Source organism: Girardinichthys multiradiatus, chromosome 24 (genome assembly GCF_021462225.1).
Source record: "Girardinichthys multiradiatus isolate DD_20200921_A chromosome 24, DD_fGirMul_XY1, whole genome shotgun sequence".
Lineage (NCBI taxonomy): Eukaryota > Metazoa > Chordata > Actinopteri > Cyprinodontiformes > Goodeidae > Girardinichthys > Girardinichthys multiradiatus.
Window position 1 is genome coordinate 1,789,704 of NC_061816.1, and position 16,793 is coordinate 1,806,496.

The 16,793-nt window shown below is 40.8% G+C and overlaps 3 protein-coding genes and 1 pseudogene across 9 annotated transcripts in view; 3 read left to right on the forward strand and 1 right to left on the reverse strand.

Moving 5' to 3' along the window:
• LOC124861391 (NACHT, LRR and PYD domains-containing protein 3-like) overlaps positions 1-16,793 on the forward strand; it is a 923,911-nt gene that overhangs the window by 412,911 nt on the left and 494,207 nt on the right. The window lies entirely within an intron of this gene.
• Positions 1-16,793, reverse strand: part of LOC124861426 (gastrula zinc finger protein XlCGF57.1-like) — a 1,067,819-nt gene that overhangs the window by 21,100 nt on the left and 1,029,926 nt on the right. The window lies entirely within an intron of this gene.
• Positions 2,320-16,793, forward strand: part of LOC124861475 — a 337,361-nt gene continuing 322,887 nt past the window's right edge. For 2 of the 5 annotated variants that reach the window (XR_007036619.1, XR_007036618.1), the window contains exons 1-4: positions 3,406-3,466; positions 5,692-6,363; positions 10,875-11,570; positions 14,434-14,617. Coding sequence is in view for 2 of the 5 variants with exons in the window: in XM_047355269.1 (XP_047211225.1) it covers positions 6,114-6,363; positions 10,875-11,570 (946 nt within the window). In the remaining 3 variants the exon portion in view is untranslated. Of the gene's footprint in view, positions 3,467-5,691; positions 6,364-10,874; positions 11,571-14,433; positions 14,618-16,793 lie in introns of all 5 variants that reach the window. The other 3 variants (XR_007036620.1, XM_047355269.1, XM_047355270.1) reach the window with 3 other exon arrangements.
• LOC124861148 lies at positions 11,576-14,099 on the forward strand (annotated as a pseudogene).

Here is a 16,793-nt window from a genome sequence, read left to right on the forward strand (position 1 = left end):
GGTCTAAAAGTATTAAAGACGTTTAGTTATTTCACACCTTTTGTTTACTGCATAATTCCATATGTTTCATTCACAGTGTTGATGCCTTCAGTTAGAATCCAAAATATAAACAGTCATGAAAATAAAGAGACACATTAAATAAGAAAGTCTATCTAAAACCTGCATCTAAAACAAGTTTAGCACCTTTCTGAGAAGACAAAACACTTACTCGAAGTCTCCAAGGTCCTCAGTGTGAGCCGTGTAAAAACTGTTAAAGGGACCCTTCTTCAAGCATCATATTTTAAAAACTTCAAAACTAACATCTACAGCTGTGACTGTGAAAGGTTCATCCATGTGAGATATGGAGGTTCAAAATTAAAGCCCCATAAACATGGAAACCTCTCAAATGTATTATCACCTAAAAAACTCTTTTATCTCAGGCTCATTATGTCCAGATTAGGAGGACGCCATGTATAGATGTCAATGTAAAAGTTTAATCCTCATGTAATATGGGATTTCAAAATAAAAGCCCCTCATTTTTGTAAGTGTTGTCTATATGATCACCATATCAATTATCATTTGAATATAAAGTTAATCCCAGGATGGTTTCTTGCCAGATTATACAGTAAATCATCTCCAGATGTCATTGTGTTTCTGCCACATGTAATGTGGAATTTGAAAATTACAGCGTCACAAACATATGAATCTTTCCTACATTCTGTTTAATCAACATATTAGTCATAATTTTAATAGAAAATTGTGTTATTTTTGCCTGATATCTGCATAGATTAAGAATAAACCATTTACAGATGTAACTAGAAAACTCATGAATGTCCAAATCAGGTGAGGCTGAAACATTTACAGTGACATCTGGAGATGGTGGTCTCTAAATCTGGGCTGAAAGCAGTCAGAGGTACCAGACAGTTTTACCTTAAATGGTTTATCCATATGAGTTAACAGTTAGTATTCAGATCTCTTTGTTCATTCCATGTGGATCTGGTTCTAAAATAAACTCCTGATGTAAGGTCACTGTGAAATAAAACGGAGGGTAATAATTAAGACCCAGAGGGAGTACCATGAGAGTTGATATGTGGTTTTATGGAGACATGCCTCCCCACAGACTTTGTCCTCTGCAACAAAAAGGACCCCCTATATGCAAATATAGGATCCAAACAGAGAGACAGACCCCACTCAGTCGTTCAGAGAACAAACCTGTTCTTCAACCGGTTCAGCTGCAGAGCCCCTGCTAGGTCCATCCCCCTCCACACCAGACTCAACATCTCCTCATTCTATAACAAACTTCACACCCAGCCTCCTCTCCATGCTGCTGCATTCCTCAGATTCTGATCCAAAGAAATTCATGCATACATTTGATTTAATTAATAAACAGAGGCAGAAAATCTCAGACAGTGAAAATCACATCTGGACCAGCAGAGTTTATTCCAGATGCTCACACATAGACGGTTTAAAAAGAAAAATATTAGTCTTCTGCTTTCACCTTTAATGGACCATAAGGTCCATTGACCATGACCATAAATCATTGATATTAAGCTTTCTACTGGTAAATACTTTGAGCTGTTTTTTCATTGATAAGTTAACAGTTAAATCATGAATATGTTTAAGAAGAAAATGGGCATTTTTACAAGTATGATCATTTTGTCCTATTTTAATCTCATCTGAGGAATAAACTGTGGTTCTGAGAGCTGTTCCTAGTGGTTCTGAGTTACTACATTAATATCTCCTGTCTGATTGATGCCTGGTTGATTTCTCCAGCTGATAAAATGTGTGTGAAATGATTTATTTCTTTTCTGATGAGAGACGTTACAGTTTGGAAACAGTTAAAGTATATAAGAGGTAAAGGTCTGGATGTTGCTACACAAATATTCATAATTAATAAACAATGAGGAGTATTTGTTCAAATTTGACACAGATTTAACTCAAACATTTCCTCCAGTGATGTAAAGATGCTGATATAACCCACAGCTCTGCGACCCTCATTCTTCGTGTGACTCAGGAATCAAAACGGTTTGGAAGGATATATTTCCTGATTTATCCTTAATATGGTTGATAATGTTTGTTTTTCTGATATTTGAACATTTTATGTCCCTAAATATGATCAGAAATTGTGAGAATTAATCACTAATCCATTATTATTTTCACAAATGCAACTTTTCTAGACTAAAACCTCCCTTTATTGCAGTCTACAAGGATTCTGACTTCAATGTAAATGATATCCAAACCTGTTGGAACAAGAAGGCAGGTAGAACTAGAAATATTTGTCATTTTCGGTCAAGATTTGACCCACATACAGAGAACACTCAGAAGGAAAAGTTTTATGGTTTTTATTGTCAACAAAATGGTCCAGTACGGGAACTGGAAACACCAACTGTAAGGGAAGGAAGCAGAATGAATTGATGAACAAATGAATGATATGAAGCAACAGATTACTTAGATCTGAGAAATGGCTTACTAAATTGTCGTAGCCAGAACCGCCAGGGATAGAGATACTCAGTCTTAACTTGCGAAGTATGATTGTCCAGCTGTCTTCTCTGCGATGAGTTTGGTGCCAACAAAAGGGAGCTCAGGTGCCGATGTTCGAGAACGAGGAAGAAGCAGGGTGTGCTGATGCCTGGGTCCTGGAGACGAAGGAAACAGGGAGCTGCCAGCTTGGTCTGTGTCCGAAAGGTTCAGACGGAAGTGAGAGAAATCCACAAGGAAGTAGTTCCTTAATTCAGTAGTTGATAATCCAGATACTCTGGAACAAAGTCGAAAAACTCATCAAGGCTCTCAAAGCCTCAGGTAGAAACCACTAAGGCAAACAATCTGGCATTGAAGTGCTGGCAGCCTCCCTCTTAAGTACTCCTCTGACCAATCAGCAGATGGATCACCTGTCATCCAGCTCAGCTGAGAACTCCAGCACCAACTGGAACACTGAATGGTTAGATAGACAAGTACATGATACACACACAACACACCCACACAGACTCAGACTCTGACAATATTTGTGTTTCCTTGGAAGTTTGTTCTAATGTTCAAATGTTTTTCATTCTTTGGGGCCTCCTGGCTCATTGCTCGACGTTTTAATTGTTACCTTGTCTCAACACAATTCATCCGTATTTTTTAAATATTCACTTTGAAACATCGTGTTTGGAAACAACTGTATAAACACACATGCAACAGTAATACATAATAACAACAATACATTTATTTCCGGTTCCGCTGGCCCCGCCCCCTCTTCCCAAACACGTGGATCTCTTCCGGGTTCTTCATCCTTTGTTCCCTGTTCGTCAGCAGCCCAGAAGCGGGAGTGTTGATAAAGCTGTAAGAGAGCTGCAGCAGCAGCAGTTGATGAACTCTGGAAAGAAGTCCAGCAGCTTGAGGAACATCTGGTCAAAGAAACTGGAGGGAAGCAGGAGCTCAAACAGCGGCAGGACGCAGCAGAGGAAGAGACACCAGATGATGGATGATGTTTTCCAGCCCAGATTAGGTTTGGATGTTTCCTTCTTCATGCCAACTGTGTGGATGGTAGTTAAAGTTTAGGAGCCGTTTTCAGTCTGCTGGTGGATTATTCCTCTGAATTAGAACTCGTTGTTAGGATAGTGAAACATCAGCAGGAGCTTCTGGAGCCCAGCTCAGAAATATTAGAGTTTGAAACGACAGAGGATCATCTAACTGCGGTGAAGTGAGCCGACGATCGCTGACGGTAGAAATCAGATGCGTCCATCCATGGTGTATTACGGTAGAGGAGCGGTATGGGAGCCGCTGGAAGCACAAAGATCTGTTTGTTGGGAATGATTACAGCTGCAGGAGTTTTGGACAAACATCTCATGTTGTTTTAGTTTCAATGTTTGATGAAGATGTTTAATGCTACTTATATGATAAGTAAAATATAGTTGATCAATAAATGAATAAAGTTAAAGCACATATGTTAAAATAACAATGTTATGTTACGACAGAGTCATTCATCTAGTAACCTAAAAATTAATTAACTTATAAATTAATGAATTCTGAGTGAATTAAATAAAAACAGCCACATTAGCAGTCTGGACTCATGTTTGGTATTACATTACCTCCATCTCCTGGTAGGTGGTGCAACCGTCTCTCTGCAATCTGAATGGAGATAATCCATTCAAAGTAACTTCTAACACACTTCCTCAATTTGCAAAGATAATCTGTAGGTGTCTATTTCTTCCATCTTCTAAGTAGTGCTGGTGTTTGGGTTCTGGTCAAGGTAGATGAACTCTACAGGGCCTTGAAAGAGCTTGAATGTGTCTTGAACTGTTGTTCTGTTCACAGACTTCATAGTATTATTATTTTATTATGTAGACCAAACATAAAGAGATGATGATTGCGAAATAGATGAAACAATACTACACTGTTTTCACAACACATGTTGTCTCAAGGTCGGCTCAGTTGAATCATACAGATTCCAAGTCAAGGACATTCATTCCAGTTGATCCTAGTTATCAAACAGTGCAGTCAGATTCAGTTTATTGGTTAAATCATTTCTAAGGAAACCCAGCAGATTGGATCCAGTCAGTGAGTTGCAGCATTCACTCCTCCTGGCCATCTGCCTAGACCGACTGGGGGTTTGAGAGAACAGAACAGAGACACAAAAGGAACACAGGAGCCCTGATCCAGGAGAACTTTCTATGTGAAAGAAAAGTAAAATGTTAAAGGCATTATTAGCTCCCTTAGTGGCTTCATCTAGAAGAGAACAACTAACAGCTAAGCAGATAAACTCTGAGCCAGTTTTCAAGTCTAGAGGATTCGAGAGAACACATACAGTTAGTCACAGTAGAAGCTCAACCAGTGTCTAGGAGAGAGACAGGGATAAACACTGAAAGACGGAGCCAAGTGGAAGGTGTCACAGCTAAACACAGAGCCAGGCCAGGTGTAGCTTCTAGGGAAAGAGAACATAAAGTTAAACTCCATCAACCCAGACATCCTCCATCAGAAGCTCACCCAGCTCACAGTGCCGGCTTCCACCTGTCTGTACACATCAAATATACAGGTTTGCCTCAGACACAGATTGGATTTAGGTCTGGACTTTGACTGGGCCATTTTAAAATGTTAATATGCTTCCCTGTCCATCTGAAGAAAAGCATCCCAACAGCATGAAGCTACCACCACCATGTATGGCTGTAGGGATGGAGTGGTCAGGGTGATGAACAGTGTTAGTGTAGCGCCAAACATAAAGCTTTGGTTAGTTTGATCAGTTTTAGTCTCATCTGAGTAGAGGACCTTCTTCCACATTTTTGCTGTATCTCCTACAAGGCTTGTAACAAACTGCAAAGAGGGTTTATCATGGCTTTCCATCAACAGTGGCTTTCTTCTCACCACTTGCCCATAATATGTATATTTATGGAGTGCATTGTCTTGTGGTCAGGTTCTCCCACCTGAGCTGTGGATCTCTGCATCTCCTCCAGAGTTGTCATTGTCACCTTGACTGTTTCTCTCATGAATGCTTTCCTAGTCCAGCCCAGTTGTTCAGGGCAGGGGTCTGCAACCTGTGGCTCCTGAGTCACAAATGGCTCTTTGGACCATTCAAAATGGCTCTTAATAACTGGCTGAAATTGATAAAGAACCAACGCGTTTTTAAAGGGGACCAATTATGCAAAATTCACTTTTCTTTAAAGCTTCTACAAACAGTCTGAAAAGATAAACATTCAGCTGTTTTTTGGCTGTAAATGAATGTTTTATTTTTTCCAGAAAACGCTCGGTTTCAACATCTACGTTACCTGAGTCCCACCCCGACTATCAACTGAAGCAGAGCTCCACCCACTTGATTTTCAGTAGAGGATCCTCCTAAAGCCCAAAATTGTAACTTCTTCAGGGAAACTCTGGATCTTCACCATCCAGAGAGCAGCATCTCTCCTCTGCTTCTCCTGCCAGTCCCCCTTCACAATAAAACTCCTCAGCCTTATTTGATAAGTTCTGGCTGGGCTGTGGTCCAGATAATTATCCCAGTGGATCATTTTGTACATAAAAAACATATAGAAGACATTCTTGCATAAACAATAATACAAACATTAGTATTGAGTTTATGTTTTAATTTTGTATCATTTCACCAGATGACTTTAATGTGACATTGTCACACAGTAACGTTAATAGCAGCACAGCGTAGTACACTGATGCCTAGAGGCAGAGCTTCAACCATCAGTGGGTCCATGGAAACGACAGTTATCGTACCGAGCAGAGCGATACCGAGTGGAGCGGAGGCAGATGTTCTGATGTTGGTTGCAAAGACCCACAAGTGTCCATGCACATCCTCCTGCTGTCTGATAACAGAGATTCATCTGCTGGCAGCCATCTTCACGTGTAGCAAGGAGAAGCAGGTCTGCAGAGACAGATTATTGGAGAGAAGTGCTGTTGGGGAGCATGGTAAGATATAGCTAATTGGTATAAAAATGGCAAGAGCCTTAAAATAGCTAAAAATAGGGGAAACTGAGGAGGTGAAATCTCATTGTCTGAGGATGATTTTGTGCAAAAATGTAATTAACATGTTTTGTATAGCCCATAGACCCACCCAAATGTTTAAAAGGACATATAATACTATGATACTAAAAGAACTGGTAATATGTTTTTAGATCTGTTTTTGTTGTCATTAGATTGGAAACTGTGCTGTTTTTACATCATTTTCCACAAATATCAACATCCCATAAAGGAAAATGTATCCATCCTTTTTTCCTCATTATTTTACAACCTAAAAATAAAATGGGCTCTTTAAAAATGAAGACAAATTTAACAGTTTTAGTTCAGTAAAAATGAACCATGGTCTAAAATTTAAAACAGGTTTGAATGTCCCACCCCAGTAGCAGCTTTAATTCTGCTTCGTTGTTACATCAACTACCTCTCAGCGGTAGCCCGAAGGTCCTGGGTCTGACTCCCCCTCCTCATTTATCTTCTACATGTAGCTTTGATATCTCTGTTGACCAGGTGCGTAGAGAGCTTTAAAAGCTTCACCCTAGGAAATCTCCTGGTCCTGACGGTATCAGCCCAAGGGTTCTGAAGGCTTGTGTGGGTCAGCTGAGTGGAGTGCTGCAGTACCCCTTTCCTATGAGCCTGAAGCAACAAAGAGTTCCAGAGCTATGGAAAACATCATGTCTAGTCCCAGTGCCAAAGAAAGTACATTCTGAAGGACTTCATGGCTATAGACCCATAGCTCTGACCTCTCACATTATGAAGGTCAGAGAGAGGTTGGTTCTGGTGCACCTGAGGACACGGGTGTCTGCAGCCCAGAAGCCTCTGCAGTTTGTTCACCAGCCCCATGTTGGAGTGGGGTTCTGTGTGTGTCTTTTAGACTTTTATTAGTGCATATTGTCTGTTTTTATGGGTGTATTTTATGCTGGGACAAATGAATTTCCCCTTTGAAGATTAATAAAGTTTCAATCAATCAGTCAAAGCTTGGCTCACAGGTCTTCTTTCTTTCAGTTGAGGCGGCCGTCAGAAATCAAGCCCCTCTAGTCTTTCTCTGTCTTGCTGTGACATTTAGTGGCTAAAAGGCAACCAGCTTTGTCGGGAAACTGTTAGTCTAGAGTTGATGCACACGCTGGGGATAGTATTTATCCTGATATTTAATTGCAGCTCCAGACCTTCTACAGGTAGAAGTCACCTTGGGCAAGAGGCGCTTATTCCCAAGGTTCCACATCGATGTATGGATGTACTGGCCTTGTGTGTGTGTGTACTTGTACTTGCTGCTGATTAAGAACCATTTTTTGTATTTTTATCGTAAAGTGAGGACATTTTGACAAAGTGAGGACGTTTCCTGGTCCTCACTTTTTCAAATTCCGATTTTGGGACAGAGGTTACGTTTAGGACTAGGACATGAATTGAGTTTAGGCCCAAGAAATCAAGGATAATGAATGGAAGTAACTGAAAGTCCTCATGAAGATAGAAGTACAAGGATGTGTGTGTCTTTGTTAGAATGGCATGTTGTGAAATTATGATTATTTGATTATGAATATTTAGAAAAAAATAGAATTTAACAATCATAATTAAAATATAATTTATCATTCATATCCAAAATCACCCACAGTGTTTAGATATTCAGAATATACTATGAAAACGTGATTGTTTGGCTGCTTGCACTTAATTGGAAGTATTAAGTGAGAAGTTTTAACGTGAGGACATGATGAGTGGCTGAGATCTCGTGAGAGCTGTGCTCAAGTAATAACTCAAGTAAAACAAGCCAATAAATTGAAGCCCAAGATTGAAACGTTTAAAATACTAACCACTGTCTCATATATCCCAATAAAACAAACTGGAAGAGGAAACCTTAGACAGCCTGGAGAGCTAGGTAGACGAATGTTTTGACAACATAGTAATGGGCAAAACACAAAAATCTGCATCCATGACCACACCAGCATCAAGATACCCCCGTTCAGAATCCTCGGCCAGCACCTCCACCATCTCTCCAGAGAAAAGCTACGCTAATGTCCTGGACTCTATTGGCAAGAAGCTAACCAGCCTGGATGCTCGTCTTACCCTGGTGGAGGTTCTCCACAAGGAATTTTCAAGCTCTGAGGGAATCTCTGGAGTTCAGCCACAAACAACAAGCTTTGCTCACAGCCAAGAAACAAACACTGAGGGATAAGGTAAAGAAACGTACCGATGGAATGATGCAGCTGTCTGAAACAAAGAAATGAGGGAAACCATCCTGAATATACAAGCTCGGGGCATACGGGACAACCTTGTCTTCTCCAACATCCCAGAACGGGCAGAGGAGGACACTGAATCCACTATCTGGGAATTTCTCCAAAGTCAGCTACAACTCCCAAGTGACGAGTTTAAAAACATCACTTTCCATCGTGTTAACTGGCTCGGAGGTAAGAAGCCCGACAACAACCGGCCTCGGCCATTTGTAGTGAAATTCAGGCACTACAAGCAGAAAGAGCAGGTCAGGAGTCGGGGCAGAGAGCTACGGGGTATGAACTTCAGCGTCATTGACTAGTTTCCAAAGGAGATCCTCGATTGAAGGAGAGTATTGTTGCCAATCAGGAAGAAATATATCACTGAAGTGGCTGTAGATAAACTCTGTTAATGGTCAGTTGTTCAGGGACCTGGTTGGATAAGAGGTTAGATAACGCAGTTATAATCTAATGTAAAGCACAGCTCAGCATGATGAAAACATGTACCTGTGAGGCAGGAGGAAAGAGATTCAAGATTGAAAATCCTCAAAAATAACAAAAAAAGCTTTATATATTATGTACAAAATAATAAACATACTGTATTTTTATCAACAATGTAATAACTATTCTTTTTCAGCTTTAAATTAAAGCATTTAAATCACTATATACATTTGTGTTTTAGAATATGGTAATTAACACTAGAACTCCCAAGCCCGTCAATTTGATGGCGAGCATTCTGGATGCGAGGCGGTGATGATGTCATCACATTACATTGATCAGAATGCTAAAGGTTTTCTTGCACGCTATAAAATGATGGTTTTGACAAGAATTAATAATAGTATTTGATCAAAACCTATTATGTTTTATTTTTATTTATATATAGTACTGAAAAATAATACAGAGTAGCGGGTACATTTAAAAAAAAAAAGCTTTACTAATCTGACCAAAAGCTGGACAGCTCCATGTTACGCCCCCCTTTCACTTCGCGGACATAAACTAGCGCTAAAAATGCCTTCAGCTCATCCACACTCATGTCCCAGGAGGAATCATCTCCTAAAACTCTGCAGGCCTCAGCCACCCTGCAGCCCTGAACATGGATGAGCATTTTAGCATCCACCAAGCAGAGAAACGCAGTCTGGGCATCTTGGATCTGGCGCTCTGTCTATACGTTCTGGCTCTGACGCCTCCCTCTACTTTCTTCCTCCCCTACTACTGTCCACACAGTACCATCTTTTCCTATTTCCTCCTCCTTCCCAGGTGTGCGCTCGTCTTGCAATGAAAACGCAGTAAAGCGCAGAATAGATTGTTGTTCCTGGGCTACTATATCTATGACCTAACTTATTGTTTATTTCTTTGTCCATCATCAGTAGCTTGTTTTTTAGTTTCTCTCCTGCCAGCTGGATTGCTGGGTTTATAGCTGTGCTGTGATCACCTGGCACGTCTCCCTGTCTCTGAACCTGCGCTGATTGTGGCACTGTTGCTGTAGTTTATATATTATTAGTTTATTAATCTGTAAACTATAGCCTAAAATGATAAAATTGTTACATAGGCTAGTCTTTTACTACCTTGAAATAATGCGCCACAACCTCCTGCTAAGGGGGCAACTCGTGTTTTTTTAAGGCTCACTCTCGGACCCGCTGTCACTGGAACTGAATGCTGACCAAGAACCGTCAGAATCCCTCTAGACCCCAGAATCAGGATCATCTAATTTTTGAAGCATCTCCAATGCCTCTTGAGCAGAAAACATCCTTCTAGAAGCTATTTGTAGGATGCCAACAATCTCCTTCTCAGACTGCGTTCTAGAGTGGCGGTTGCTAGGCAACGCTCGCGTGTATACTCAGCCGCGGGAAAAAAAATATCAATGTAAATAATAGGGCCGTCAAAATAGCGGCTGTAGTAGTTAGAGGTAGAAATACTTAGATCTTTAAATAGAGACATAGGAATACACAAGACACAGGTTTAGAAAAGGTCAGGATGCCAGGAAGATAAGAGTTTTAATAAACCAGAGTTATGTCATGTCAAACTTTCAAAACCGTCAAATTGACGGCCCTGGGAGTTCTAGTGTTAAACCATGACACCGTGAAACCAATATATTTACAGTCCAGGTTATCACACCATTGTGGCCTCTCTGATTTTATCTACTGTACTGTTCACTGATAATATTTATCAGATTCTTTTCTCTAGTTTTAATCTTTATCATCTTTGTAACATTGTCAGGATAAAGTTGTTCATTATGCATATAAAGTGTTTCGATGATGTCTGCAGATTTTAAAGAAGAGGCTCCTGAAGAACAGAGTCCTGATATGGACCAGCAGGAGCTGGAGCTCCTCCACATAAAGGAGGAAAGTGAAAGAATCTGGGCCAGCCAGGATGGAGAACAACTGAATGTGAAGAAGGAGACTGATGATACCATGTTTCCATTAACTGTTGTTCATATGAAGAGTGAAGAGGATGAAGAGAAACCTCTGTTCTCTCAGCTTCATCAACACCAAACAGAAGACAGAGATCTTCCAAGAATCATCTCAACTGACCAGATAAAAGTAGAAATTAAAGAAGAGGACTGTGGAACATCAGAATCCAGCAGGAACCCAGATCTAAATACTCAGGGAGGCTCTTCCAACTATTCTGAAACTGAAGACAGTGAGGATGATGAAGAGGATGATGATGTGAAGCATCATGAATCTGAGCTTAAACGCTTATCAGACTCTGAAACTGAAGACAGTGAGGATGATTGGAAGGAGAGCAGGACTCCAGGATCTGGCAGAAACACTGTCAACAAATCTTTGAGCTGCTCTGAGTGTGGGGGAAAATTTGCTAATAGACGCTCTCTTCAGAGTCACATGACATGTCGTCCAAGATTAACGTCTTCAGATTGTTCTGGTAGTGAGACATGTTTCGGTGAGAAGAAAATAATGGATTCACTGACAAACGTCCAGACGAGTAGTAAAAATGTTAACTGCGGTGAGTGTGGTAAAAGTTTTAACAGGAAACATGATTTAAAAAAACACACAACAGTCCACACAGGAGACAAACCCTTTAGTTGTGGTACATGTGGAAAAAGATTTTCCCAGAAGACAAGTTTAGACAGACACATGAGAACCCACACAGGAGACAAACCCTTTGGTTGTGATGCATGTGGAAAAACATTTTCCCAGAAGGCAGGTTTAGACACACATGAGAACCCACACAGGAGACAAACCATTTAGTTGTTATGTTTGTGGAAAAAGATTTGCGTGCAAGTTACTATTAAACATTCACATGAGAATCCACACAGAAGAAAAACCTTTTAGTTGTGATGTTTGTGGAAAAAGATTTGCCAGGAAGTCAGATTTAACCAGGCACGTGAGAATGCACACAGGAGAAAAACCCTTTGGTTGTGACGCATGTGGAAAAACATTTGCCAGGAAGTCAAATTTAGATGATCACATGAGAATCCACACAGGAGACAAACCCTTCAGTTGTGGTAAATGTGGAAAAAGATTTTCCCAGAGGTCAAGTTTAGACAAACACATGATATTTCACACAGGAGAGATTCCCTTTAGTTGTGATGTTTGTGGAAAAAGATTTGCCTGGAAGTCAAATTTAACCAGACACATGAGAACCCACACAGGAGACAAACCCTTCAGTTGTGGTAAATGTGGAAAAAGATTTTCCCAGAAGGCAGTTTTAGACAAACACATAAGAATCCACACAGGAGACAAACCCTTTGGTTCTGATGCATGTGGAAAAACATTTGCCAGGAAGTCAAATTTAGACACACACATGAGAATCCACACAGGAGAGATTCCCTTTAGTTGTGATGTTTGTGGAAAAAGATTCGCCTGGAAGTCAAATTTAACCAGACACACAAGAATCCACACAGTAGACAAACCCTTTGGTTGAGATACATGTGGAAAAACATTTGCCAGGAAGTCAAATTTAGACACACACATGAGAACCCACACAGGAGACAAACCCTTTAGTTGTGATATTTGTGGAAAAAGATTTACCTGCAAGTTACAATTAAACATTCACATGAGAATGCACACAGAAGACAGACCCTTTAGTTATGATGTTTGTGGAAAAAGATTTGCCTGCAAGTCAGCTTTAACCAGACACGTGAGAAGCCACACAAGGGAAAAACCCTTTGGTTGTGATCTATGTGTAAAAACATTTGCCAGTAAGTCCAATTTAGACCTACACATGAGAATACGCACAGACAAGAGAAGCCCTTTGGTTGAGATACTTGTGTTATCAGATTATAAGAAAAGTCAAATTTAAACACACACATGATAACTCACAGAGGAACTAAACCCTCAAGCTGTGATGCTTGTGCAAGTCATTTTTAAAAATACACATAAGAACAGACAATGGAGAGAAACCTTTTGAATGTGATGATTGCGGTAAAAACTTGACCTTTTATGTCAGGTCTAAACCAGCACACTAGAATTTACACAAAACATAAGCTCGTTGCTGGTTATGATTGTGGACAAGATTTAAACATAGTTTTTGCCCCTAATCATATATCGGGCGCAAGTGTGGCTGACATGGTGGTAGTTTGTACTTTAACTGGAGGGTTCCTGAACCCCCGCTCTGTCAGTCTCAGTCGTTGTGTCCTTGGGCAAGACACTTCCTTCACCCTCCTTGCCTGCTGATGGTGGTTAGAGGGCTTGGTGGTGCTGATTGCATGCCAGACTCGCTTGTGTCAGTCTTCCCCGGGGCAGCTATGGCTACAATGTAGCTCACCACTGTCAGTGTATGAATGTGTGTATGAATGGGTGGATGACTGATTGTAGTCTAAAGCGCTTTGGGATCCTCGGACTTGATAAAGTGCTATACGAGTGCAGGCCATTTACCAAATAGCAGCAATAAACTTGCAGCCTGAAGTTATGGATAGCTTTGTCCGTTCATAGCTGCTCTTATCTACTCTGGTCTCCTTAGTCAGTATTGTTTTTGGCCAGCTTATAGAGGGGCCAGTCCCCTCTGGTGTGGGCTTCTTCATTTGGTGTGGCCCAGCTTCCTCAGGTGTGGTTGCTGTTGTTGTATGTGCAAAATGTCTTGGTGGACACACAAATGCCCTCACCAAAACTGGTTTATGATGTCATTGTGTCAATGAGTTTGTTGAGGTCAGTGGCTGTAGCTTAAAAAACACTCCAATCTATGCATTCAAAGCAGGCCTGTAACTTCTGATTTGATTACTCTGTCCACTTCCTTATAGTCCTCACCACAGGCTTACAACTTCATAATTTCTGTTGGTTTGTATAGTCTTGAAGCGGCTCAGGTTGCAGCGCCGGCATCTTTTAAAACTGTGTAGCAGTGGTCCAGAGTGTTAACCTCTCTGGTTGGGGTCTCTGTATTTAGGAAGTTCATACCTGTTCTGTGTCAGGGTTTTTAAAACGTTTGTATTGTTTATCACTCATGTCTGCTCTAAGTGCTTTTCCCTCCTTACATGTCACAGGAAGGGAGATGGGGACAAGAATGAGTTATGCTTTTATGCTTTTATTAGCAGCATCTGGGGGCTATTCACTAGGTCCCCACTTCCCACTTCCTCTGTTTGTTTATAATCAAGACAAATGAACCCTAACCTTTCTGACCCCAACACACGCACCCTCACACACACACACCCTGAATGTTTGTTGAACTGTGTGTGAACCAGCATGTATAAATAAAGAGAGAGGGGTGCCAACACTGTAGATTTGCACTGCAAAGTGTGAGCTACCCTTGCTGCAAGTACATCTGACTCTGTGTCGTTCCTTACCTCTGAGTTGATTAAATAATACCTAACATAACTTGGTCCTTCGAGCCGGATATTATAAGAACTAAACTGATCTTATTTTTCTTGCAGTGACTATGGCGGACCTCCGGGAACAGCCTGACGTTGAGATAAGCGCTGCCGCACAGCCGCATCTAGGCCTGGTGGCTGAAAGTCCCGGTGTGTGACATTCGCACCTGGCCAGTGGGTTATTGTCTTGCTCGATGCCGGGCGGCTCCGGGAGATCCGACAAAGTCACCTAGAAGTCAACTCCGAGGTGAGATAGTTTTAAAATACAGTACATAAGATAAGAGTAAGCGCTATAGAAATAAAAGAAGAAAAGTACTTAAAAGTCGTTTGGTAGTGTGTCGCCGGTTAAGGACACTGCATTGGGAAGGTTTTATTTCGCCGCAAGGAAATAGCGATAAATTTAGGTTGGATCTCGCCGCAAGGAGATCAGAAACGACTAGGTAGTTCCGCCGTAAGGGAACCGGATAATTTGGTTGGTAACATTTCGCCGGAAGGAAATGAAATTTAATGTTGAATAATAAGAGAGCTCATAAACTAAGCTAGGTCGACCATACATATTGCTGAAGGGACATAAATATGTTAAAATACTGTATGATATAATCTATATTATTATTATTCCTTTTTTATTACACATTAACCATCATCTCCTAAAAAATGAAAGGGAAAAGTGGGGATTATTGTGTTAATTGTGCTTTAATTTGGGAAGATAAGTTTGGTTTTTCACAAAGTGGAAGTTTGAGTGTAAATAAGTTAAATAGTTAAATAGTTTCAAGTAAAACAGTTGATGGATGGAGATGAGAAAAATAAAAAACATAAGAAAAAGATTAAAAAGCACAGAGTGCATCAATTATGGGGTTAAAGAGTTAAAACTTTCCTGAAGGAAGTTTTGTTTGTCTTAAATACAGGTCCTTCTCAAAATATTAGCATATTGTGATAAAGTTCATTATTTTCCATAATGTCATGATGAAAATTTAACATTCATATATTTTAGATTCATTGCACACTAACTGAAATATTTCAGGTCTTTTATTGTCTTAATACGGATGATTTTGGCATACAGCTCATGAAAACCCAAAATTCCTATCTCACAAAATTAGCATATTTCATCCGACCAATAAAAGAAAAGTGTTTTTAATACAAGAAAACGTCAACCTTCAAATAATCATGTACAGTTATGCACTCAATACTTGGTCAGGAATCCTTTTGCAGAAATGACTGCTTCAATGCGGCGTGGCATGGAGGCAATCAGCCTGTGGCACTGCTGAGGTCTTATGGAGGCCCAGGATGCTTCGATAGCGGCCTTTAGCTCATCCAGAGTGTTGGGTCTTGAGTCTCTCAACGTTCTCTTCACAATATCCCACAGATTCTCTATGGGGTTCAGGTCAGGAGAGTTGGCAGGCCAATTGAGCACAGTGATACCATGGTCAGTAAACCATTTACACAGTGGACCAACACCAGCAGCTGACACGGCACCCCAGACCATCACTGACTGTGGGTACTTGACACTGGACTTCTGGCATTTTGGCATTTCCTTCTCCCCAGTCTTCCTCCAGACTCTGGCACCTTGATTTCCGAATGACATGCGGAATTTGCTTTCATCCGAAAAAAGTACTTTGGACCACTGAGCAACAGTCCAGTGCTGCTTCTCTGTAGCCCAGGTCAGACGCTTCTGCCGCTGTTTCTGGTTCAAACGTGGCTTGACCTGGGCTCTGTAGCCCATTTCCTGCACACGCCTGTGCACGGTGGCTCTGGATGTTTCTACTCCAGACTCAGTCCACTGCTTCCACAGGTCCCCCAAGGTCTGGAATCGGCCCTTCTCCACAATCTTCCTCAGGGTCCGGTCACCTCTTCTCGTTGTGCAGCGTTTTCTGCCACACTTTATCCTTCCCACAGACTTCCCACTGAGGTGCCTTGATACAGCACTCTGAGAACAGCCTATTCATTCAGAAATGTCTTTCTGTGTCTCACCCTCTTGCTTGAGGGTGTCAATAGTGGCCTTCTGGACAGCAGTCAGGTCGGCAGTCTTACCCATGATTGGGGTTTTGAGTGATGAACCAGGCTGGGAGTTTTAAAGGCCTCAGGAATCTTTTGCAGGTGTTTAGAGTTAACTCGTTGATTCAGATTATTAGGTTCATAGCTCGTTTAGAGACCCTTTTAATGATATGCTAATTTTGTGAGATAGGAATTTTGGGTTTTCATGAGCTGTATGCCAAAATCATCCGTATTAAGACAATAAAAGACCTGAAATATTTCAGTTAGTGTGCAATGAATCTAAAATATATGAATGTTAAATTTTCATCATGACATTATGGAAAATAATGAACTTTATCACAATATGCTAATATTTTGAGAAGGACCTGTATTTAGCATTTCCTTTGGCATGTATGAAAAACCAAAATTGCCACAATTCAATAAGTTAAAAA